At 43.4% G+C, this 25163-nt stretch overlaps 3 protein-coding genes across 5 annotated transcripts in view; 1 reads left to right on the top strand and 2 right to left on the bottom strand.

The window, feature by feature from the left end:
- Positions 1 to 563: 563 nt before the first annotated feature.
- Positions 564 to 6136, bottom strand: RBM43 (RNA binding motif protein 43). 2 transcript variants are annotated; one of them, XM_065841516.2, is made up of 4 exons: positions 5961 to 6136; positions 3132 to 3330; positions 2507 to 2601; positions 564 to 2425 (listed from the first exon to the last, which is right to left on the bottom strand). In XM_065841516.2, exons 1-4 carry the CDS (start codon positions 5961 to 5963, stop codon positions 1691 to 1693), a joined length of 1032 nt encoding a protein of 343 aa, XP_065697588.1. In that variant the 5' UTR covers positions 5964 to 6136; the 3' UTR covers positions 564 to 1690. The 2 variants fall into 2 exon arrangements, with proteins under 2 accessions (XP_065697588.1, XP_065697587.1); XM_065841515.2 differs by lacking the exon at positions 5961 to 6136 and adding an exon at positions 4194 to 5512.
- TNFAIP6 (TNF alpha induced protein 6) overlaps positions 6135 to 25163 on the top strand; it is a 39802-nt gene continuing 20773 nt past the window's right edge. Inside the window, exons 1-4 of one of the 2 annotated variants that reach the window (XM_071810674.1) lie at positions 6135 to 6229; positions 6753 to 6992; positions 9007 to 9100; positions 23854 to 23947. In XM_071810674.1, coding sequence (XP_071666775.1) covers positions 23881 to 23947 — 67 coding nt within the window. In that variant the 5' untranslated portion in view covers positions 6135 to 6229; positions 6753 to 6992; positions 9007 to 9100; positions 23854 to 23880. Of the gene's footprint in view, positions 6328 to 6752; positions 6993 to 9006; positions 9101 to 23853; positions 23948 to 25163 lie in introns of both variants that reach the window. The other variant, XM_071810673.1, reaches the window with a different exon arrangement.
- Positions 8649 to 17968, bottom strand: NMI (N-myc and STAT interactor). The gene is made up of 10 exons (XM_071810612.1): positions 17777 to 17968; positions 17446 to 17538; positions 14918 to 14995; positions 14499 to 14690; positions 13144 to 13251; positions 11697 to 11859; positions 11021 to 11127; positions 10740 to 10932; positions 9980 to 10086; positions 8649 to 9036 (listed from the first exon to the last, which is right to left on the bottom strand). The coding sequence occupies exons 1-10, from the start codon at positions 17966 to 17968 to the stop codon at positions 8848 to 8850; spliced, it is 1422 nt and encodes a 473-aa protein (XP_071666713.1). The 3' UTR covers positions 8649 to 8847.

Raw genomic sequence — 25163 nt, 5'->3', positions numbered from 1 at the left:
GCAAGCTGTTCTCTTGTTAAACTCGACTCAAAAAGCGATGCTCGGTCAGTAGTAACCAGTCAGGATCCAAACTGGCACCAGTGCCACTGGTTTACCAGTGTAGCCCTAAACTTGTATTGAACAGGAAATACTAATGCTATGAATCAGAAAAAAATGAGGCTCTTCAGAAAAGAGAAGGAAAGGCCCATAGGGACGCTAAAAAAGAGCAGTAATTTCATTAAAGGATTATCCTTCATAGAGGATTTTCTCTTTTACAAGGCTGAAAAACTTACTGTTTTGCTTAAGCCCAAAGCAGCCCAGAGCTGGAGGTCTGTGCTCCGTGAGGAGGCTCCTCCAGTGCCCCCCTTCCAATGCAGCAAAGTAATTAAGCTCATAATCTTCCTCGTTTAATAGTATATTTTAATTCACAGCATTGGCACCAGTTTAACAACTTTATCTTTCATTGGTATAATCACAACTGACAATCATTCGCAACAAGAAAATGCCTAAAACATTTCTTAGGCTTTAGGTTTGGGCTCCCAATCAAAAGTCTGGAGGTTGGTTAAAAGAACATGGACACAATATTTCGTATAACCGAGTTCTTTATTTTCATAAAAACTTCAAACTTTTCCAGTGCGTAACACAAAAGAGCTGGTGCTCTGTGAATTTTGACAAATTATTCTGAACACACTGATATCACAAAATAAAAGTTATTTTCTAAATTGGTTTTATAAAAAGCCTAAATTAAGATGGGCATTTGGACCCTTGTAATGGATATAGGAAAAGTTTACCTTTAGAAAAATAAAACCACACCGAAGTTGCTGCGTTTCTGTGGACTCGATTTGTCCCTCATTTTACCGATGGAATTCTGTAACAAGCCTTCAGTTTTAACCACAGTCATTTAGCCCCAGGAATAAAAATGAAGGGCAAGAGAGACATAAACAGGTATTGTTCTGATAGCTCTTTAAAGTTAAAACAATAGACATTTTTTTTTAGCACACACATATTGAGATCTATCAAAACCTGACTATCTCTGGTTATTTGTACGGTTCCTAACCAAAGGGAAATGCAGTCTTCCACTTAGAGAGCAACTAATGTTGACTAAGTCTTCCTTAGATTGTCCGTATCTTACAAAGGTGGCAGAAACTCCACTGTCCCAGCCTCTAGCACTGCTCTGAAAAACAAAACTGGAAAGTATTAATAAAGCACAAAGGTGTTTCTGCTCTTAATTACAGCAACTGATTGGTTTTGTGGAGAAAAAAAGAAATACTTTCATGTGGAAATAGCGTGCTGTCAAGGGATGCTGCGGATGCATTAGAACTGGAAACAAAACAAACCAAACCAAACATTATTGCTCCTATGAAAACAAATTTGCTTATTTTCTGCTGTCAAGAACTTCCAATGCTATCTTCTAAGGTCTTTCTCGGGACATAACAAGCCAGTAAATTGAATAAGCATTCCATCCCCTTGAGTGTCAAAGCTCTACCTTCTCTGTGCATCCCCACGATGAGAACTTCCTTCTGGAGATAAAGGTTTCTGTTTTCAGTGGGCATCTCCTTGCACAAAGAAACAAAACTCAGGTTCATGAGGCTTGTTCTCCCTCGCGGTGGTGAAGGAGGAAGGTGACACGTCTGCAGTGACAGAGGTGCAGAGGTTGCACCAGGACAGTCTCTGAGAAGCACAATGTGTAAACAACAGGAACGCAAATGTTCTACCTGGTTGGAGACGGGTTCTGAATCTTACTGTTCACTTCCTTCATGAATTCAAAAATCTCAGGAGGATTTCCTATCACATCGATGCAATGACCATAAAGAATGGTCAAAACATAAGGGAAATGGGGTTTTAGACTGTCACACACCTGTGTATATCTTCGCTTTTCATCTCTGGTGTGCTCCTTATAGTAGACCCTCTCTTTACGTAAAGCTTTATGGAGTTTTATAGACTGATTTACAATTCTCTCTTTGACTCTTAATAGCTGTCCAACATCAGACCTCCTTCCAGCATTCTCAAGGTACACTGTAGTTATGTCACCATCAGTGATGTCAGAAATTACAACGTCATCATTCGCTTGGAATGTCCTGGGATAAAAGTACTTCATGTAGTGGTATATGCCTGTGTCAAGAACCACCACTTGTTTCTCCCCATCTGCATCACAAACAAAATTACTCGTCTCCGTGTGTTGCTGTGGCCTCCTCTTTGCTCTCTGATGGGATTTACTTTCTTCTCTTTTGTCCTTCTCTGAAAGGGATTTTGCTTTTAGTAACAGAAAGTCTCTCAGCAATGTGATTGCTGGAAATGAGCCTTGAACAGAAATGTGCCCGTTGGCCTGCAAAGGACCAAAGCTCAAAGCTGTGCTCTTCTTTTTAAGTTCTTCTATCAGATCTTCCACAATAAATTGATCTTTGAAAATAGACATATTGAGGACACATGTGACCGAGCTGAAGACCTAGAATTTTGAATGAGAGAAGTTAAATAACGGTTAACATAGCAATGGAAGCACAACTAGATAAACTACAGATCAGCTTACATTTTCACAGTAACGAGTTACTTTCAGCGGGTAGTATCTGGACAGCCTCCTGTCTTCTAGTCGATGTTCATCCTTCTTCAGAACACTCTCTACAACTAAAGAGAAACCCAGATTCAGTTCTTGCACAGTCCGACAATGCGCCATGGCCAGTCTGATGGGGGAGCATTTCACACATGTTTTCCTCTCGATGCCTTCCCTAACAACCTCCCATACATACACACAGGTGATTCAATACTCTTGCCTAATATTTCACGCATTAGTCAAGATTGTTCAAAGAGAGACAGAAGCCTGTCTTCTTACAACACTAATAGGCACAGACTTATTCTCAAAGGCCTGACTACAAAAATCATACCTGTTACGGATTATATAAATTTATCTCTAAAAACAAATAGAACGAACTCTTTGCATGAAGCCTGTTCACAGTCATGACTTCACTGAACAGAAACAAAAGCCTAAAACTTACCAGCTTACCTAAACTTACCTGAAACTTACCAGAGAGGTGCTGGTCTCACAGTTCTATAATATTCTAGTACCAGTAAACAATTTAAAATAATTTGATTTAAGGTGAACATTCCAGGGCTAATTCTTTGGGGGACAGGTATACTTCCTACAGTATATTAAATACCTTCTTGATCTTCAAAAGTCACATACGCAACTCCTTTGTTTGCTGTCGGATATGTTACGTCTTCCACGTCTCCCCCGTTATTCTTGGACATCTGGAAATGAATCACGAGGATGTCGGCCATGACCTCGTCGTGCAGGAGCCCATCTGGAACACCAGCGACCACCACGGTCCGCGCTGGTTTAGCGGCTCGTCCTGTAGCCTGCACACAGAAACACGGCACAGCGTGAAGGAAAGCGGGACCCGCCATCACCAAAGCGACTCCCTTTCGCACACACAACACCTGCATTTGGTAGCTAATTAATTAATTAATCCGCCGAATCAGACTGCAGTGAATGCCAGACTCCCCCAGGCACCTTTCCATTATCGTGCAGTAAAAAATATCCTGACTCTTAAGTTTAATTTACACCTTTACGTTTAATTTACCACAGTATCTTCTCTTCTTAAAGCTGCAAAAATAAGAACTATATTTAACAGCTTCTCAAACGAAAGGTCCAGTGTCACACTGATAAGGCTGCTTGCTCTGTTTCTACTATTCAAAATTTGAAGGGAATGGAAAAACGCAATGGCATGTACTGTTCAATAAGGATTGTCTTTGCAGAATGGAAGGGTCAGATCTGTGTTAAATTCATGAGAGCTGGGATCTCGGGCTGTGATCTGACTCATCTCCCCACTTATTAAATGGATAACCCTGTTAAGTGGGAAGAACAAAATCCCCGTCACCCGAGACCCACAGTGCGTAAACCATCTCACTACACACACGATCTTCATCAGAGCCAAGCCTCTCAATGCTGCAAACACAAAACTCATCCTAAATACCATTTGCACCCATGCCTTGTTGAGAAAAGCATGTTTTCTTTCCATTCTTATTAAATAGGCATAAACAGTAATATTTCAGTGGGAGTATCACAGAAAAGTTTGTGTAAATGGTGGAACACTTAGTAAATTTTGTAACAGTTCATTGACTTTTTGGAAGAAATAAAATACGTTAGTATGTCTGCATGGCAGTGTCCATGGGAACGAACTGTCAATAACTTCAGAGCCACTGTACTTGAGGTCACTCACTCCATCTAAATTCTTCAGACTTCTCGTACAAAGTTTCTTCTGGACCTGGGCTGCATAAAACATTAGGGTGAGCACAGCAGTTACAAAGCCAGGGGCAAATGCTTCGTTGACGTGAATCCAAAACCTTGTGGACCATCAACCACGGTAATTCTGAAGGGGGTGAGGAGACGGATTCAATGAGACAGTGCAACCACACAAGCTTTCCATTCATAAAGACTTGAGATCTTTTTTTATCACCCATCACATTTAAAGAGCCAGGAGCTTTAATTATATTAGGCAATTATTTTGATGGTAATGTTCGTGCGAAAGCAAGTTTCTGTTCTAATGAGACAACATGAGGAGAATACAAACAGGGTGCTTCCAAGCTTGACGGGGTTTTATGCAGCATTTTCTCACGCTGAAGCCGCCCGGGCACGGGCGGGAGCGCTCAGCTGCCAGACAGCATCTCGCACCTTGCCAGCTGGTGTTTTGCAGCAATGCTCGTGCCTACTATTGGGGTTAGAAAAAAAAAATCCCATGATATAGAGTTGGTTTGTGTTGAATCACTTATCAGACACGGCTGCGTTCAGGGGCTGCTGCTGGGCAGAAACGCGGAGCTGCGGGAAGTGACAATGCGACGTGATAGTGATGAGAGGAAACGGCCTCAAGTTGCCCAGGGGAGGTTGAGGTTGGATTTACGAACAATTTCTTCCCCAAAGGGCTGTGGGGCATTGGAACAGGCTGCCCAGGGCAGTGCTGGAGTCACCATCCCTGGAGGGTTGGACAGACGGACGTGAGGTTTTCAGGACATGGGGCAGTGCCGGGGTGGGGGAACGCTCGGACTCGATGATCTTGAGGGTCTCTTCCAACCCAAATGATTCTACTTTTCTCTGAGCAGTCCTGCTGGCTAACGGTGCCCACGGCGTTCTGCACCCAGCCAGGCCACGTGTTCACTGTTTCTTGGGAAATACGTGGCACAAATCCACACTGACCAGAGATCGGCTGTGAGCACTTAGAATCAGTTGGAAGAGATGCTCAGGATCATCAAGTCCAACCATAACCTAACTCTAGCACTAACCCATGTCCGTAAGAACCTCGTCTTACCAACAGATCTCATCGGTTTTCATAGTTATATATATATATACATAAGTTTGAGTGTCAGGAGGATGGAGCCAGGCTCTTCTTAGTGACAACCAGTGACAGGACAAGGGGTAATGGGTACAAACTGGAACACAAGAGGTTCCACTCAGAGATGAGAAGAAACTTGTTCGAGGTGAGGGTGGCAGAGCCTGGCCCAGGCTGCCCAGGGAGGTTGTGGAGTCTCCTTCTCTGCAGACATTCAAACCCGCCTGGACCCCTTCCTGTGGAACCTCAGCTGGGTGTTCCTGCTCCATGGGGGGATTGCACTGGATGAGCTTTCCAGGTCCCTTTCAGTCCCTGACACTCTGGGATTCTGAGAGGGAAATCAGCCCTTCCACTAACGAGGGGGGTCCCGGGGCTGATGTCTGCAGCGCTGCTGAGCACCGGCTGTTTACCAGCTGGGGGACGGACACAATTCACTTTTTATTCACTTCGCCATTGTTTTGAACGCTCGGAAGCTCCTACCAGGCCAAAGCCGCCATCCCCGCCCCAGCCGGCTCGACCCGCAGCCCGGGGAGCGCCGCTGTGTGTCCGCCGCCCTCCCCCGCGCCTTCCCGAGCCCCCGGTGGGCACCGGCCCTTCCCCTCCGCGGGTCGCTGCCTCCGCCGCCCCGCTCCCCGCACGGCCCTGCCCGCCCCCCGCACTTGCCATGGCGGTCGCTCCGCCGCGGTGTCCCCAACTTGGCGAGGAGCGGCAGGGCTCGGCCTGTTCCCGTTCGGCAGTGAAACCGATAGCGAAACGGCGGCTCCTGCGCTGCCGGGGGTGAGGGGCGGGGGGGTCGGTCCCGCCTCCCGCCGGCCCGGGGGAAGCGAGATCCCTCCTGTTCTCACCAGAAATGGCCGGAGCTCCCCGGGGGCCGAGGACGCCGCCTCCCGAGGCAACGCACCGTGACCGGCATGACGGGGCTTGTCCTTACGGTGAGGCCGCACCTCCAACCCTGCGGTCAGTGCTGGGCCCCTCACGCCAAGAAAACCCTTGCGGTGCTGGAGCGAGTGGAGAGAAGGGAACGGAGCTGGTGAGGGGCTGGAGCACAAGTGTGATGGGAGCGGCTGAGGGAGCTGGGGGGTTCAGCTGGATAACAGGAGCTGAGGGGAGACCTTCTGATCTCTGAACTGCCTGAAAGGAGCTTGGAGCCAGGGGGGTCGGGCTCTGCTCCCCAGGAACAAGCGCCAGGAGCAGAGGAAACGGCCTCAAGTTGCCCAGGGGAGGTTGAGGTTGGATCTGGGGAACAATTTCTTCCCCAAAGCGCTGTGGGGCATTGGAACAGGCTGCCCAGGGCAGTGCTGGAGTCACCATCCCTGGAGGGTTGGACAGAGATGAGGTTCTCAGGGACATGGGGCAGTGCCAGGGGTGGGTTATGGTTGGACTCGATGATCTTGAAGGTCTTTTCCAACCAAAATGATTCTGTGATTCCTGATACCCCTGACTGTGTCTCCTCAGCACTGGGCTGCCCAAGCCGGCTCCTCACACACAGAGAAGGTGCCCAAAGGCTCTACTGAACATGTACGGCCACTGTGGCTTCCACACCGTCCTACACCAGGGCCCTCTGACCGCCTGGACATCGAGGTTTGCTCGTGGCGGGAACTGCAGCTGTGAAAATGTGAAGTACTTGAATGAAGGATGGGCATAAAACAGTCACAGCTCTTCTTCAAACTTCCAGTCAAAGATATATTTACTCTGGTAGGTAGAAACAAGGATATCACCATTTATAGAAACATCACCTGAAATCTGTATTCTTGTTTTTCGTCATTAAAACTGTTTTCCAGCCTTTATGTGGCACCACTATTGCTTTAAAATGTAAACAGTAGCATCAACTCATCAGAGAGAAAACAGTGACATTTACAAATACTGATTGTCTTAAAATGTTACTTAAAGGGCCATCTTGATTTTATTTACTCAACACCTGTAGCTTCCCTCTACTCCCCCACACCACGATACCTTATGAGAATTTTACACTTTTTTCTTTTTTTAAGCATATGCTTCTCAACATTTATTAGTGAGGTACAATTTACATTCATTACATTTTTTACCTTCATCAGGTTTTTCCCCCCATTCTTTTTAGGGCAACTTGATCTCATCAACATTTTAAGATTGTTACGTGCTAACGTACACAATCTCTGTAAATACTCCAGCACTACTACTTTTTTATTTCATAATTGTCAGGTAATCAATCCATGTCTTTGCATGCACTAAACAGTAAGAGGTGCTACAGTCGCATGTATCTCACCCAACAGTAAATTCAAAATTATCTGTGGTGCTCACAGCCTTTTAGTTTCCCATCTATTTCCTATCTATTAACAGCTTCTCTATAATAATAATAATACCTGAGATATCTAGTGCTCTTCTTGCACTAGTTCGGTGCATTGTCCCTTTTCTGCATAAGATGTCAAATACTATGAAAATATATTATTTGCAATGTTGGACCCATGCTACTTTGAAGTTAAGATTATTGTTGCCAAACCATTTCAGCCCCCAAGGGTAGCAAATAAAAAGGACAACAGCAGAAAAGGAAAAACTCTCCTCGTTGGGAAAGAAATCCTCCTCTTACTTTGTACTTTTGTTTTATTTCAAATATATTCTAGAATGAGAACTGGAAGGAACTGGAAACAAAAGGGGGACTTTACACACTGAAAAATTAATTTACCCTAAACTGTATATGGCTTTTTCCAACTCTTTCTGCACACCCTGCCAGAGCAGCCAGGCCACTCACAAGCACCAAAACAGGGAGCTCAGGCACAGCGCTGGTATAAAGCAATCTGGTTTAGATAGAGAATCATCCTGATTCTTTAATATTTTCAAGTAAGCAAAATCATGGACAAAAATGAGGAAAAATGTAATCGTAGAAACAAGTATTCAAACAATAAACCAGGCTATTAATTTATCAGAAGCTCAGCAGAATTTGCGTTAGGCCCTAGAAGTAACTGCGTGTCGACAGCTAAAAGCTCTATGACTGCCGTGGCATTTCTTACAAGGTGCAATTTCTTGAGTAGATTTGTGGTGTTTTTGCACTCTCCCTTTCCCTATTCTCATCACTAATTTGATAATGCAGATTTTGTGAAATGACAGGGTAACTGCTTGCAGGTATTTGAGTTCTGGTGGCACACAGCAACCTCAGCAGGCCTGGGGTTCTGTCAGAGACACCTTCTGAAGCTCTGGCACTGCAAAAGAGCAGGTCTGGGATTACCTATGGCTTTTGTAACCAAAATGTAAGAAGGAATAGATTTATCCCACTTCATATTATGTGACCTGTCTAAAATTTACAGGATACAAAATCTGTCAGTGTGCAGAAAGTTTAAAGTGCTGGTAAAGGCCTTTCCTATGACTTTAATCAGGAACCTCTGGAACACCAGTGAGCTTTACTGAATTTCTATGCAAAGTCTGTGCCGTTACACAAATCAGAAAGACAGGGAGTTCCTCTTTCTCAAATACAAATTTCAGCGCATTAAAGTACAATGTCTGCGTAACTTCCTATGCCTCTGATGAAGCAAAATATCGGAACTTCATCAGTTCGACCTCCAATTTCCTACGTGGCATTCTAAGTATCCTCCTCAAAACAAACGCATGTTACTCCTTTTGATACATATTTGATTTTCTCTATTTCCCCACCATTATTACTAGGCTTCTGAAAATGGATTTCAATCATGTCCTGTATGCTTTCTTCATCATCTTCCATCTCTGGAATTCCTTTCAACAGAATGGTCTTCTTGGAAACCCCACAATAGAGCTGTTGAGGAAAGAAAAACAACTGAAGGAATTGACAGATACTGAAAATTAACATCCTTGATCAGGTAGGGCTCAGGTCTTTGATTATATTTTATGACTTTGGACAGTGGGGTGTATTTCTGTCACTGGAAATAGCAGGAGTTCCGAACTCTATCATACACTACAGAGTTCAATACGCTGCCTTCACTGGTGTGTCCTGCACTCCTTCATGTCCCCAGACTGGATTTGGGGATCGCTGATGACTCTGGACAGCATCACTCCAGAAAGATCCATGTCGATGCATGACACACACCTGCAAAGGATGCTGCTGTATCTCATAAACACACACTCAGTCAATGCTGTAATTATAAAGGCCTGATTATATACACAATACTGACTTGATTACAATCTATTCATAGAACGTAAAAGACAATTTTGGTGAGAATATGATGAGCAAGCAAACTAGTGTTACAGGAGAAGAAGTCATTATTTGAGATGAATGAATGGATGGATGGATGGATGAATGAATGAATGAATGAATGAATGAAAAATGAATGAGCAAATGTTTCCTAGAACAACAAGGGTCTCCGCTGAGATTATCAACAAGGCTTCTCATTAGGGATGAATATGACAGTGCTTTGCGACTTGGAAAAGCATTGTTGTGTCTACTATTAACCTGCTTTACAAACAATTCAGTATCTGTCTCCTGTCCAGCACAGACATTATGGTAAGCAATGATACAATTTGATCAAGGAAAGACACACACACCCTTTAAAAATAAATTACAGCTTTCACACTACAAACCATCAGATTATCAGCAGAGCAGACTCACACTTGCTATGAAGGTTCACAAAGTGCATGACACGAAAGCTGCTGCGGTCCTCAGAACTGAAAATTCTACCCACATCTCATATTTCCCACGTATCTCTTCTGTTTAGAGCTTAGCCTGGACTAGATTCTTTTACCTGAAACTTTTCCAAGTGTGCGCAGCTGTTTGGGGAGACAGAAAGCCTGTAGCGCCTTCCATTTACAAAGAATGGATATTCAGTACATCTCACAAAGCCGTTGGCTGCTGTAATAGAGAATGAGAAAAAGAGGAGTAATGTAATCTGAAGTGCATTCTGTAAGCATATCAAAGAACAGACTCATCTTTCGCATATGGATTTAGAAGCTAATGTACGGCAGCACCCTTCTACATTCTCCATATGCATTTTGAGAAAAGTTTATTTGGCATTTCCAAAAAAGCAAAATCATTAAATACCCACAAAAGCTTCTGAAATAAATCTGAAGCAGCTGCTCTAAATGGATGTGACTCCACTGATCTTCATAGAATTTCACACAGTTGGGCAATCTGAATGCCTGTGTAACTTCATTCTAATGAAACAAGAGCTAAAATCAAACATATTTTCCTAATTTTCTTTTTTTTTTTTGCAATATGAATGTCAAGCAATGCAAAGAGAAAAAAGGCTTTTGACAAAGAAAGAAATAAAGCTCACAAACTGCATATCGGGTCATGTTTGATCAAAAAGGAACATGATGAAACACTGCTTTATTTACAGATGGGTGGGTGAACCCACATCTTTTCCTCATCTACTTAACTCTCCGTGGCAAGAATTTGCTGCATTCAGTGGTTAAGTTAATGCAGAATGTAATATGGAATGGGGTGTAATGCAGAATGGACAATCTGGCCTGTACATCTCGCTAACAAAATATCGCACACTGTACCTCCAGGTGTGAGGAACGTGACAACAGCTGTTCCAGACTGCCTGTCGTAGCTCACATTTTCTACTTCTCCTCCTCCTCCCTGTTTAGATTTGTAGAAATTGAGCTCTAACTTGTCTCTCATCCAGTCCTCGGGAATGGGTAGCTCAGGTACGTCTGAAACGTTGATCTTCTTGCCAGAAATAGTGACATGGAGCTAAAAAAGTAACACCCAAAACCTGAACCTAAAGCTTCTTAAATACTGCAAGTTCATATCTTTATGGTTTCATCTTTCATTTGATTACCTCAAATTTGATTCCCATTTCAAGTGTAAAAGGCTTCACACGCACATCTGTTATTTTGCTGTCCAGGTTCACAGTATGTTTACCCATCTTTATCAGTCTCTGGGCAACTAAGGAAAATCACAAGTTTTCAGATATGAAAAGCCTCGTTGAATCATTATAAAACTAAAACTATTCCCCAGTCTCTTAAGCAAAATCTCCTTTAGCATCAATAAAGAACAAATAAATAAAAGTTAGGCAACCAAAGCCCATTATCCACGCCTTCACCATCCCTCTCTCATCTCAGATCTCCCCTCAGCTGATGTGTACACTTCACCAACGTAACTGCTGTCGGAATGAGGCACTGCCCAGAGTAAAGAAAACAATCAAATTCTGCTGCCAAAACATTTTGAACCATTCTTGACAATACTCTGGGAGGTAGAAACATATTCCCCGTTTCAAACACCAAGTGTTGTTTGTATTAGCTGAGAGCAGAAATCGGGTAATCCAACCAAAACATGCAGAGTGCTTGCAAGGATTATTTTCTGCTGCTTGCTACACAATAGTGAACGGTTCTCTGTGTATTCTTTCTCTGGCTGTTGTTGATTTTTTTTCTCTCCAGTTGTTTATGTAAATATTTTCCCTTTGGCAATGAAATACGTCAGAGACGTTAATTTTATACTTAAAATATGCATCATACCTTCTTCATCTTCAAAAGTGAGCAGGGCCTGGTTTTGATTCAGTCTGAATGGGATTTTCGTAGCTACACCAAAAGCACAGTGAGTGTTCACATCTGGATAATCATCCTTCATGTCTTCCGTGTGACTGAACTTCATTTTCATTTCTGCTACTTTTTTTTTAATCTAATATTTTAGAATCGAGAGAGGAAAAAAAAAAACCCAACAAATTCTGTAATTTATTGCAGAACAGCAACGTAAACTGTAGTCTTCTCTTGAAGTGCTACACACACATACATATTATATATATGCATATTGAAGTGTAACAGTGAAGCAGATTGAAGTCATGGCTGATAAAACAGGTAGAACTCCTCTAACTGAACTGATTAGTTGTACTTGTCTATTCCTGGGAATTTTGTCAATGAGGTGGGCTTTTCTTCCCTTGGATTAACTTTGAACTCCAACTTGACCTTATACAGTACTAAATCAACTGAAGTCCACAGAGATTTTCACCTGCAGAAGTAGAATACTTCTGGTATTGAAAATTTCCAAAACGCAAGTATCAGAGTGATTTGTGTTGCGATTTATTTTTGCCTAATTGCATCACTGCTCTACAGCAATGGGAAGTCTGCTAATTAACAGCCTTATTTGTTGTCATCTTAGTAAAATAGATAAGAATATCCAAGTATTTTCTAACTAGGATAGATTAAAGCTGTTCATGGAAACATTGGTAAGGAAAGGCTGCTTTGATAGACTTGAGGGAGTCTCAGATAACTTTTTTCCCCTTTACGTAACCATTTCAAAATAAAACCCGCATAGAAGAAAAACACTCATTGTATCAAGATAAAATGACCAGAGTAATTAAAGAATTCCTGCCATGTATCTTCAAAATGAGCATCTTATCTGTGAGCTGCTTTCCTTCCATTCCCTCTGCTGCCCATGGAAAGAGATGCTTTTCCTAAAGATAATTCACACACAGGGTGTAGGTTCCTCTTCACCCCTTCTAGAATCCTTTAGAATCTCCTTCTCTGGCTGCAAATTGAGTTATTTCTGATTTGGAGTAACATGAGAAAGGTTGTAATCAAGTCAAGCTCAATGTAGGCTAAAATAAATGCTACATTTGCCATATAATGGACATATTCCCTTTCTTCCATCCTCTTGCTCAAGAAATGTAAAATGAAAGTACCTGAAAATTACTAATGCTATGTGTATTTTTTATTCTAGTGTCTTTCATTTAATAATTTTCTGCCTTCATTCCTCTCATGTATTCAATATCTCACATACTTGTTTCCACGTCCTTAGCCTGCTTCACATTACCTTGCCAGATAAGAGAACACAAAACTTTAAGCTATATTTTATATTGAAATCAGTGGAGGTTCAAGTTATGAACAGTGGCCCCAAGAGTCTCGAACTGACAAAATGAAAATGCGCCTTTCCAAAAGACAAACTGCCAACTATTTCCAACTTCACCTGCCCGCCCGGGGAAAGCACCGAGCCGCATCCTGCCAGGTCCTCCCGCAGCTTCTCCATCTCTCTCTTCAGCTCAGCGTTCCCTTGGTTTAGTGCAAAGATTTCTCTCTACAGCCCAACGAGGATAAAATGCAAAATTAAACACACAAAAGGCAAAAATACATTTCAGCAAAATCTGTAGAGATTAGAAATGGTTTCAACTTTTAATTATCCTACACGACAGCCGTGCACAGTACCTTTTTTGCGTAGCTTTAACTACTGCAAGGTAAATTCACTCACCAAGGAGCAGTTTTAAAATAAATTACAGTAAGAGAGTTTTTGAAACAAGGCGTTAGTGTTTCCAAGCACATACGGTTTACCGTAAATTGCACAGCGCTTTCCATTGTTTTCTCATTTCCCTATACACACGTGCAAGGTCAGAGCCTATGTCAACACACAAACCTTTTCTTTTTTGTCCCATGTGTGATCCTGGAAACTGTTACTCCCTTTTGTGTAAAGTTCACCAGTTTCTACTCCTACTCTTCCCTCTTTATCTTTTTTCAGCAAGGAAGAGTGAACATTTCTACCTCCTGTCTGCTACACGCACCCTCCACACCAATGAATCCTAAATGGGCATAGAGCCCATGTAACTAAATCCAGTATTCCAGGGAACACAACGGAACAAGAAGGAAACACAGCAGATGGAGTCGCAACCAGCCATACACAGTTAGAAGATGGTTCCTTTAAAGTCATTAATCACTCGAGACATTTAGACCAGTTCCCATCAGCTGAAGATGATGTATAACAAAAGCCAGGTGAAGATCATGACCTCTTCTGGCTTTAAAATCCAAACATTTATAACTGGAGAGCCAAAACCAGCTTCCAGAAAATCTCACACCAACCTGCATGTACTTAACCTATTAATTACATTTTAATAAATGGCCTGAAGTTGTGCCAGGAGACATTTAGATTGGATATTAGGAACAACTTCTTCCCCAAAGGGCTGTGGGGCATTGGAACAGGCTGCCCAGGGCAGTGCTGGAGTCACCATCCCTGGAGGGCTGGACAGACGGACATGAGGTTCTCAGGATATGGGGTGGATGTGGCAGTGCTAGGTTAATGGTTGGTTTTCATCTTCTATACAAAATAGGTCCCAGTTTTGCCTTTACTCTTCTAACATTACCATAAGTCTTATTTTATTGGACTGGTTCTTAATCTGCCACTGGAAAACTATGCGTAGAACATTCCAGTCATACAGTCTGCAAACTGGTACAGCTGTTTAAACTGAAAAGGAAATATTACTCTTATTTTCTCTAATCAACACTTCCTTCCCAACTCCCCAAATACTCACAGCCAGGAGTAAACTTTCTCCGTACCTCATAGGTGTCCCTAGACAGCATCATCTCCTTGTGCTGCTTCTCTTGAAGGTTCTTCAGCTGTATCAGCTTCTCCTCTGCTTTAATACACTCTTCATCAGCACTCACTTTACAGAGAAGAAGGTCAGCTTTTGCTTTTTCAGCTTTTTCAACTTCTTCCTGGATAGTAAAAACCTTTTTATTATTTTTTCCCTTCCACGGGAACAAACAAAACCTTAAGCCCTTTATATTTATTTATTTTTAAGACTTTGGATAAATATTTCTCTTAGACTTACAAGTGGAGTTACCACTGAGATCAACACAAGCAGGAATAGAGAACAAGTCAGACAAACAGGATTTGGTTTTAGAAGGGTGGACTAAAGATCTTCCAAGCATCTTTCAGCCTATTTCCACCCATCTGTGTGCTTTCTAGAACTTGCCTTCCATTTCTCCAGTTCTTCCTTAAGTCTTCCCATCTCATCTTTTGGTGTCCCAGAAGAGTCAGTGGTTGTCACACTCTGGAGAGAAAAGAAGAGGTTTTCCCTTCCGTTAGGAAATAATTGAGACACAGGAAACAATTCAAATGAGTCTTCAAAATAGAAAAGAAGCCCTCTGGAGTTGGATGACGCATTCTGCCATGGTAGTTTTCAATGAATGTCTGTTAATGAAAGTCCAGTGTATTTTGCCTGTGTGCTCATCTGCTGGTTTTCTCCAATTATGCAGGCAAGGTGAGTCAAACATTTTGAGAGATCAATTGTATTTCTGAAGTAAATCTTCCTAGAATCTGCACACCAGACAACGGCATATACCACTTAGGGTTTTTTAAAAGCGTTCAGACACTTAGGCCAAATCATTGAGCTGTTGTAATGGCTGTACAGGACAAAAACCTAAGATCCCGGTCAGTAATCATTATTTGCTAGCTATCCAACTGAAAATATTCACAGGCTAATATTTTGATAAATAATAAAAGCAAGTTGTGCCTATGTTCTTCCATGGAGAACTAAGCTGCTCAAACCACCAAAGTTTATTTAAGTGCTTTCTCAGCAGTTCCTCTAAGAGAATGTAGAAAGAATATGCAGGCCTAACGAGAAACAAAAACTCAAAATTGGATGCTTCTGAGATGAGGGAGACTGGACAACAAAAGGTATCAGTGAGCAGGAGGAAGGTGCTGAAAGAAGCATTTCTGAATTTAAGTACTTCAGGGCAGAAGTTCACAAGCACGGGAGAACAACAACTGCAAAAAGCCCAAGAAGAGAGAAAATCTTCCCTGTTCTGTTTTGTTTCTATGGCTGCAATATTCTGCAGGACAGACAAAAAAAAAAACCCAAAGAGACCTGCTGAAACAATCCCTCCCTTTTACTTCAGATTACATAACACTTGAATGTGAACCATGAAATTCAGGCATGGAAAAGGTCTATATTAGATAATCTCGTCAAATCCCTTGGTAGTGCTGGGTATTTCCTAAAAACAATAAAACACAAAATATTTTTTCCACTGCTTTGTCCAGTTTCAAATGCCTGTTAAGCAACAGGGAAATCCCTGTCTGCGTCTAACTTAAAACCGGGAAAAACCATTCCTTTGCTCAAGGGATTGAGTGCAGGAAAGGAGAAGGATGCACATGACACAGCTGGAAGCTGATAAGAAAGGATGTGTGTTTTTTCCTGAAAAATGGTCGAAGGCAACAGTTTTAAACCTGGAAGAAGGAAAACATAACAAGGAAAATGCAAGAAATCCCAGGGAAAGTCCCATCCCCACTACTTAGCGAGCTGCAGGAATTGAATCAAGGGAGGCACCAGGGAAAGGGAAATTCCCCTAAGAAACCTCCACAGAGAGACATGAGGTAGGACAGGGAAATTCTAACAGGCTCTGGAATGCAGACACTTTGGAATGGGATTTTCCCTATGGAAAGAGGAGATGGGAATGAGGGAAGTCCAAAGTATTAAAGGATGGAAGAAGATGAGACAAGAAGTTTCAGAAGCAGCCCAAGCACAAACCTTCACTCAGAGATGCTACAGTCAAATACTGATATTTTTTTCCAGGCAGCACATCAGGAAATACTTACAAAACCATTATCTTGTAAAGGTAGCGGTGGGCTCGTTAAATCCATTGAAACCTGAGGGAACAGGAAAAAACATTACAACATTGTGTGCGTTGGCTCCTTTTTTGTGGCAGAACAAAATACCAGAAAGGAATATGAGAAGCTGTGTCGAGCTTAGAGAATTTTTCAGTGTCAGTGTTGTATCATTTTATAGGCAAAAGTGATATATTGGATATCTGAAAGCTCATTGCTTGCTAAGCATAAAAGCCAGAGACCTGGGAGGAATTCTACATGGCACAGCTTAATTTTTCTGTTACGGAACTTATGTACTTACCTTTATGCTACTTTTGCTCTGTTAGACGCCTGCCTAACGTCCTGTATGCTCTCTGCTTGAGAGATACAACCCTTAAACCCGCTTAACACAAATGAAAACACTGCAGATAATGTAAAAATCCGGAATCTGTTGCCACAACATTTTGTGGAGGCAGATAAAAAAGGAATTTAGACACATTCACGGGCCGCTGATCCACAAACCTGGGTGCTAAGGCACACAGGTTCCCAAGCAGATCTGTTCTTCGGATGCTGGGTTTAGTGTGAAAGCTTCACACCCTGAATTGGACACAACAGCTGCCAGGACCTGGGGACATTGCTGGCGCTCTCCCCTGGGAACTCTGAGCTTGTTTTTGACCTGACACCTCTGTACCTGCGAGGTTTGACACTGAGGTTGTGTTCAGTTTATGATCCAGGAATCTGCTTTGTGTTAAGCAACCTAAATGTACTGACTTATGTACTGAATTCTCAACTGGGAAAAATGAAAGCATGATTGAAAAACACCCTCCCTTGGCTCCCCCCCCCAGCTGGGGCCTGTCCCTGTGTCCCCAAACTTTCTCCTGTGGCCCTGGGGACACAAAAGGCTCCTCACGACCTCACCCGCAGCTCCGGCAGCACCTGCCCGGCCCGGGGCTCGCAGCCCCCCGGGGGCTCGCACGGACAGCGGCCGGGAGCCAAGCGGCCTCCCCGGGGCTGGGGACACAAGCCCGGAGCTGGGGACACAAGCCGGGGGCTGGGGACACAAGCCCGGGGCGGGGGACACAAGCCCAGGGCTGAGCACACAAGCCCGGGACCCGCAGAACTTACCCAGCTCCGGAGCGCTGGGTCGCAGCCGCGGGTCCCTGCCCAGCAGCCTCCAGCACCGCTTTCGGTTTCTTCCCCGAAATGACGTAGAGAAGGTGGTGGCTCCGTCCTGCCGCTTGTGTCACACCCGCCCTCGGCTGCCGAGCCCCGAGGAGCCGCTGATAATCAGCCCGTGTGCGCTGCAGAAAACGGGGAAGATGCCAGAAGATGTGGGAAGCGGGCGGGCCGGGAAAGGCTCTGCTTGTTGCGCCCTCAGGGGTGGCACAAAGGCTCCCGGTCCACCGTCACCTCCCGTGTGTTTCACCCCTTTTTCACCCATCTCATTGGGCTGGAAGCTTCTGGTTTGACCTCTAGATTTTTCTAAGACTTGGCATCCTCAGGCTAATTCTGGTGGATTTGTTTTATTTATTTGTTTGTTTGTTTTAAACCACTTCCTCTGGGATTATGTGTTTGTATTCTTAGGAATAGCTCTTCCTTCTTTGCTGGGTGGTGGCAAAAGTTATAAAACATTCAGTGACAGAAAGACCCTTTGCTGATGGAGATGCCACATTGCATTAAAAATATATATATATGGAAAAAGTCTGGAAAAACAAGTGGCAGGTGGTGGCCAGGTGGTCCTTTCCCTGGGGTGGCAACAACCCACAGTCTCAGAGGGAACCCACCATCTCAGAGGGACCCCACCACCATCTCAGAGTGTTCTTACCATCTCAGAGGTATCCCACAGTCTCAGAGGGAACCCACCACCATCTCAGAGGGAACCCACCACCATCTCAGAGTGTTCTCACCATCTCAGAGGTATCCCACCATCTCAGAGGGACCCCACCATCTTAGAGGGACCCCACCATCTCAGAGGGTTCTTACCACCTCACGGGGAACCCACCACCATCTCAGAGGGATCCTACCTTCTTAGAGGGATCCCACCATCTTACAGGGATCTCACCATCTCGGAGGGATCCCACCATCTTACAGGGATCTCACCATCTTACAGGGATCCCACCATCTCAGAGGGTTCTCACCATCTCAGAGGGTTCCCACCATCTCACAGGGATCCCACCATCTTAGGTCAGGGAGATGAGGTGGGGCCCTGGGGTAAGGGATGGCTGCCATCTCTCATCCAGCAAAAGGCTTCATCCTTCTTCCAAGAGGCACATGGTTGATTTATAAACCCTTCAGTATAGATTCATAAAAATGATCCGTGGCAGACACACCTAGAACTGGGCAACACAGTCCTGGCTGGGCAGTCTATGGGCAGTGTGAGCTTCATGCTGTGGTGTTTAAGGTCTGTTGAGGTTTTTTTCAAGTCCTTTGGCTGGCGATAGCGTTGGGTGAGTTGGATTGGAGCCCCAATCTCACAACTACCTTGTTTCCGCCCCAGTTTTGGCCAGACCGGTTCCCAGGTCTGTGGCCACAAGTGCTGATGTCAGCATAGGGGCAGAAGGGGAGGAGAACTTCAGCATGTGTATGGGTCAGCTTAGAGAAGTCATGAGATGTGGGCTGGTGTGAGGTGAATTGTGGTTGCGAATATTCGCTGTGTTATCCGTTGGGCACTCATTTGCTAGAGAGAATTCAGGGAAGAATTTCTTTGGGGAAAAAAAAAGCTTAGATTTCCATGTTGATCGGCCTAAGGAAGACAAAGCGCTGGGTCCTCCTTGAAGGGTAAAAGGCTTTGGTTACTGAATGATCGTTCTTCATGTAGGTAACTAAAGGAAAGAATCTTACGGATCCTGAGAGAGCCGATACGACTCACTTGGTTGTGCTACCAGGACAGACCGGGCTTCTCGTGATAGGACCTGTCAAGTGGCAGCTCCAAAGTGTGGTGTTGAGCATGGATGGGTCAAAGAAAAGTACCCCAGACATCTTTCACCAATAGCTCTGGGATTCAGGAGCATCCGAAATTGTATCCAAGACACAGCTGATTGAATTCAAACTTACTGATACTTGTAATAGGTGCATTACAGTTGTGAACAAAATGTAGGCAGTGTCCTGGGCCAAGAAAAGACAAAAGCACATCACTTTCAGGTTTCCTTTAAAGCTGAGCTGACAAACCTTTTAAATGTTACCTTCAAAACTGCAGACAGACTTGTACTCATTGGCCGAAGTATTTTGCAGACTGTTAAAGAAATTAATCCACAAAAATTCGAAATATGCCAAATAGCTGGAGAAAGAGTAGAAGCTGACTTTGCGACTTAGCAGACGCGGATTTGTGTTACACTGTCAGAGAAAAGCAGGAGCCACACGTTGCACTGAAATCGGTTGGGCTCGGCATGAGAGAAGCCAGACAAAGGTTATCGGGACTTTTGCTTTTCTTGGCTATACCGAAGGAATCTTGGCTTGCATCCTGCTTGGATAGAAATCACCTTGTGCCACTGAATTCAGTGGGAGTTTTACCCATGGGGTAATTATTGTGGCAGTTTCAAATGTCCGTGTCTGTTTTTTGAGATAAGTGGATGAAACTATGACCTTGTATTAGAGATATTTTTTTAATTATTTTCTGCCTTGACAATGGATAACTATGTTTACTATTGCTTTGTAAACACAAAGCTGGTTACTAATGAGATGAGTAAAAGGGAGAGGTTTAGCTGGAGTGGCCAGGGAGGAGGAGGTGATTTTATGATGACCTAAGTACATCAGATTTCAGTTTAAATGTCAGAGTGGCAGGCTGCTCTCCAGCAACCCTGGTCACGTTGGGAAGTCGCTGCTGATCTGAAAGACCCTTATTTCTCGAAACTCCAGGGAATGCAACAACACCAACATGTTTACTCGACCTGCTTTGGGATGTGAGCTGAACAGCTTGTTTGTGCTTGTTTGGTGAAGGACATCTCTTGGAGTTGATGAACTGGGCCAAGTTCCCGAACTGAAATGGAGTTGACTTGGAGTCGATACATTCATTGATTTCTGAGTGTTGTGAATTCATGCTGTTAACCACTTCGGAATCAAAGTAAAGGGAAGAGCATTGATTTCATAACTTTGAAGAGTCTAACTAAGGGGGAAAGTCAAGCAGTAAAATACAGCATAGAGTACACGAAGCTTTAAAACTCTCAGGATTTCTCTGAGCAGTCTGCATTGGTACCAGACTTGTTCTTCAAAAGTCTAAGAAACTGTTGATGCGCCCACAAGTCTGACTGGAAACTTCAAAAGAAAACCATGACCCTGCTGGCAGCATAGGGTTCAGACTCATCCACAGCAGGAAATACTCTGATTAAGCTGGAAGAAGGTTTATGGCTGTAAGTTTATATTTTATTGGTACAAACCAGTCTGACCATACCTTGGCTTCTGGACAGTAACTGTTAAGAATCTCATGGCATTACCTTCAGAGGGAGAATATTTTGGTTGACTTAAAGTTAGAACAGATCCAAAGAAGGAAATAAAAGGAATTTAGGTGCTTAGATCATAACCATCCTAATGAAAACCCTGCTCGGTGCCCGTCTGATCCTTCAGGTATCCCAGCTGCAAAGCAGCCTTGTTCTCCAGGCAGGTACAGTAGCATCTTAATGTTGGCAGTTCTGCTTTAGCTTGATGACACTTCAAAGCCGGATTGAACCGCTGATGTTCTCATGGCGTGTATGGTACTTTCATGATGTGACAGAATCAAGGACCACGGCTGTCCGGTTTATTTTGTGCTTCCTTTCGGAACCTGGCCAACAGAGGCTAGTGATGCCTTCCCTGCTTGTCTTCAGGATTTGCAGAGTTTGGAAGATGGTGTGTGTTTTTGTAGATTTTTAGTGCCTGGAAAAAAGGAATTAGATTTCAGGTTCTTCTTTAAGGACCTGCTCAGGTATTCTGTCCACACATTATGGCACAAATACATTCCTTAATAAAGCAGGGTACAGTCACGATTCCTGTTTATCAAAGCTGTTTTTCCTGTGTTCTCTGAGCTTTCACACTTTCTAAGAGAGAGAAGAGAGACCCCATGTTCCAGGGCAACCAGTATCGTGTGGTCAGAGCACTGTTCCAGCAGTTGGGAGCAATGGGTTTGACATCTCTTCGGTGAAACCAGGTGTCCCAGTCCTTTGCATTTGTCCAGCAGCTACCCTGCCTAAAGGGAGTGATGTCCCAGGGGAGGTTTAGAATGGATATTTGGAACAATTTCTTCCCCAAAGGGCTGTGGGGCATTGGAACAGGCTGCCCAGGGCAGTGCTGGAGTCACCATCCCTGGAGGGTTGGACAGACGGACATGAGGTTCTCAGGGACATGGGGTAGAGGTGGACTTGGCAGTGCTGGGATAATGGTTGAACTCAATGATCTATGATTGCTGTACCACCTCCCATCCTTAGTGATCCCATGATGATAGTTCTGGGTCTCACTGCTGAGACACCAAAGTCTGTAGTTCATCAAACCTTGAAGTCAAAGAGATTCCAAGAACACAGGGCTAGTGATGTCTCTGAAGAAGCTGTGCTGTCTGCCTTTGTTCCTCTCTTTCTTCCATATCCTGAGTGTTCGTGCAGCCACGTGGGGATCTTGACTGGGAAATAACCAGCTTCAAAACTGACCCTGGACAAAGTTGCATTTAGCTGGCTCATATCTCCATTCCAGTTCATCCTGTGGCCAAAAACCAATGTGCCATCCCAGGAGGGTCAGGAGGCTCCACGGGGGCGACTAACAACTTATTTCAGCGGTGCTGCCAGCATAATGTGGCTTCAAGCACTTGTCAGAACACAGGCTCATTGTCTGGTGTGGCACAGGGCGCCTCGGTGCCAGAAACAAAGTTCCAGATTTTGTTTCAAGGGGCCTTACATTTTAGGCATCACAAAACATAATCCTTTTTTTTCCAGCAAGGCAAGAGAAATAAATATACCTGACAATGAGCATCCAGCACCTGATGTCAAACATCAGCCTCTTATAAATGTACAAGTGCATTTCCCACCCAACCAGAATTATGGAATCAGTGCTCTACAGCAATCTGTGTTCTGTACAGGACGGACTCTGCAATGTGTCCAGCAAGACTTGGGAACGTTTCAGCTTCCCGAGATGTGTGTCCCAGCGCACGGCGCTATGAGGCAATGCAGCGGCTTAGGAAACAGTCCCAGCAGGGCCGCTCGAAAGCAAACAATGAAGCAGAAATCATCTGAGACGCCTGTTGTTAGGCTTGAATCACATTGCAGTTCTGTGACCGTAAATCACTGCGTGTTAATGAAATACTTCTTTCCAATAGCAGCGTTTCAGTGAGGATTATTGGTTTATAGAGGCAGGATGAATTCTAGCGTGCAAGCTGTTTTGCATTGAGAAGACATAAATGAGAGGGATAGAGATGTGCCTGTCAATAGTATTAGTCTATGCTTTTATTTGATTTGATGAATGAATAGAAATAGGTTGGTTGTATTCCTTAGGAATAAAATCATCGCCTGTGAAAATGCCAGGTGTTGCAGGCTGAGCACTGACTGTAGTGCAGACTGTTACACAGGGCAGAGTGTTTCTTTGATCTGTCTCTGACCTGATTCACAGATTCCAAAATTGTCCATATGAAACCAAAATCTTTTCTGTTTCTTGCCAAACTTCATAGTCAGCAGGATTTCTGGATGAATACTCTATCAATGTAATCTTTTGGGGTGTATTTAAATAAGCACCTTATGCTCTTCGAAAGCAGTTGTGAGGTTTCCCACTTTTTTTAATTTAAAAAGAAAAATGTTGATACATATCATTCTTCATGGCAGAAACACTTATTGAGTGTAAAGCAAATAAGGTCCTGTCTTAAATAGAAAGCCATGGTACAAATGAGATGAATTAAAAAGTAAATACATGTAACTTAAGACGTGAGAGTTGCTTATGTAAAATATATCTCTGGGAAGCAGGGTAAGCCCAGTGTTATAGAGCCTGGGCCTTGCCATAGCACTGGAAAACCTCAGAACTTGAAATGGTGAAGGAAGGTCATTTGGCCTGAAAAACTGTTCATGAGAATTGAATGCATTAGGTTCAGTTCATTAACACCACTGTTTTGGGCAGTTCATCTCAATCCCTAATTCAGACATACCACGGGATTTAATGGATTATGTTCTGATATTCCAAGTCTTATCTTCTCACCCAATCTAACTGGGAAGATTGTTGAGTAAACTGAAACGTTCACGTTTGCGGAGGATGCAGCTTCTCTTTCCAACTTCTGCCTCCATCCTTTAGGCTCCTGGAAGAGCCCAAGTTGTGGGATGCTGAAGAGGCGCCTGTGGATATTTGCAGGGACTTCATTTTCTTTTACCCTTTTTTTATTGAAAGGCAGACCATGAAGCCCAGGATTGACTAATGGCTGTTCCTTGTTCTTCTGTGGAAATCCCACATCCTTCATCACCGCGATATCACCACAGACAGGGTATGTATATAAGATTCCATGGGTTGTGGGTTTTTTCTTTTTATTTTGATTTTTTTCCTAAAATAATGCAGTGTTTAATTGTTTTGGATTAACTTGTATTTCAAGTTCTTCCTGTGCTTGGGCACGTAAAGCGCACTTTTGAATATAAAGACACAACATCTGTTAGCCCAGATCGTTTCCAAATGAAGTGTTAGTAAGAGCTCTGTTTATTTTTTGCAGTTTTTTATGAAAACACTGGGGTTTTATGCCACTGGTTCTGGCTGAAGGTCGTTTGCTGTGTCCAGCTCTTAAATAAGTGGCTCATGTTCCCCAAGACTCTGGTTTCGATCTGACAAGTCATCATGGTTACACATTAAATCAACATTAAAGCTGTCTAGGGTGATGTTATTCACAGCATTACAATACAGCATATAAACTTATATTTGTATTATTTCACCACAGAAAACTGACAAACAGTTTTAGGGAGAAGAAAATGGTTAATAAATATGGATTTGGGTTAAAAAAAAGAGTCACGGCAAGAAAGAAAATGGATTGAATGAGCTCGAATATTTGTTTCAGCTCTTTCAAAATGAAACAATTTGATTTTTCCTTGCAGACGTTTTGGAAAATAGCCTTTTTTTTAAACCTGAAATGAAAATTAAGTAATTTAAATCAAACAAAATAACAAACTTGAACCCAAATCAGTCCGTTTCACTTACAAATCACTTCCTATGACAGACAACTTTATTCCTTTCTATCCTTTCTTCTTTGGCCAGCAAATAGAAAATTGATGAGTTTTATTTCTTTGCTTGGATCTCTGCACAAACGTTTCTCAATAATTTCCCAGTGTGAGCGTTCAGGCCATAACGTTCTTGCATCAAAGCGTAGGATATCCAACATGCAGTGGAGTTTTGGTAAGATTTGTATCATCCTGGCTTTCGGGGAAAGATGATTCATTCAGCCCCACAGCTTCCTTATAGTGCTCTCGATCTGGGATATTGATTTTTTAAATTTGATGCAGCTGTTAATATTCAGAGAGGACAAAGCCTGCAGTTTCTGGATTGCCAGCCCGCGGTCCTGCTGACCCTGCCAGCTTTTCAAACCCTTGGCCTGGGATTCCCGTAAGATACCTGGAGCTGTTCTGCGAACAACCAGGTATCAAACCCCACACACATTCCACCTCTACGGAAGCACATGTATGAAAAACAATGAGGAGAGTTTGAGTAAGAAAGAAGCA

This window comes from Patagioenas fasciata, chromosome 7, assembly GCF_037038585.1.
Source record: "Patagioenas fasciata isolate bPatFas1 chromosome 7, bPatFas1.hap1, whole genome shotgun sequence".
Lineage (NCBI taxonomy): Eukaryota > Metazoa > Chordata > Aves > Columbiformes > Columbidae > Patagioenas > Patagioenas fasciata.
This window is presented reverse-complemented; position numbering and strand designations above follow the sequence as displayed.

Bases quoted from the DNA above. Each gene is read 5' to 3' on its own strand.
- RBM43 (XM_065841515.2), bottom strand. From the start codon at position 4,256: ATGTTTTATGCAGCCCAGGTCCAGAAGAAACTTTGTACGAGAAGTCTG. The intron at 3,331-4,193 runs GTGAGTGACCTC...TTCTGTGTGCAG, and splicing joins GTCTGAAGAATTTAGATGGA to GCTACAGGACGAGCCGCTAA. The intron at 2,602-3,131 runs GTATTTAATATA...GTTTCTCTTTAG, and splicing joins GACTTTTGAAGATCAAGAAG to TTGTAGAGAGTGTTCTGAAG.
- NMI (XM_071810612.1), bottom strand. From the start codon at position 17,968: ATGGGTGAAAAAGGGGTGAAACACACGGGAGGTGACGGTGGACCGGGA. The intron at 17,539-17,776 runs GTGTGACACAAG...TTGTGTCCCCAG, and splicing joins GGCTCGGCAGCCGAGGGCGG to CCCCGGGGAGGCCGCTTGGC. The intron at 11,128-11,696 runs GTATGATGCATA...GATTTTCCTTAG, and splicing joins CACTTTTGAAGATGAAGAAG to TTGCCCAGAGACTGATAAAG.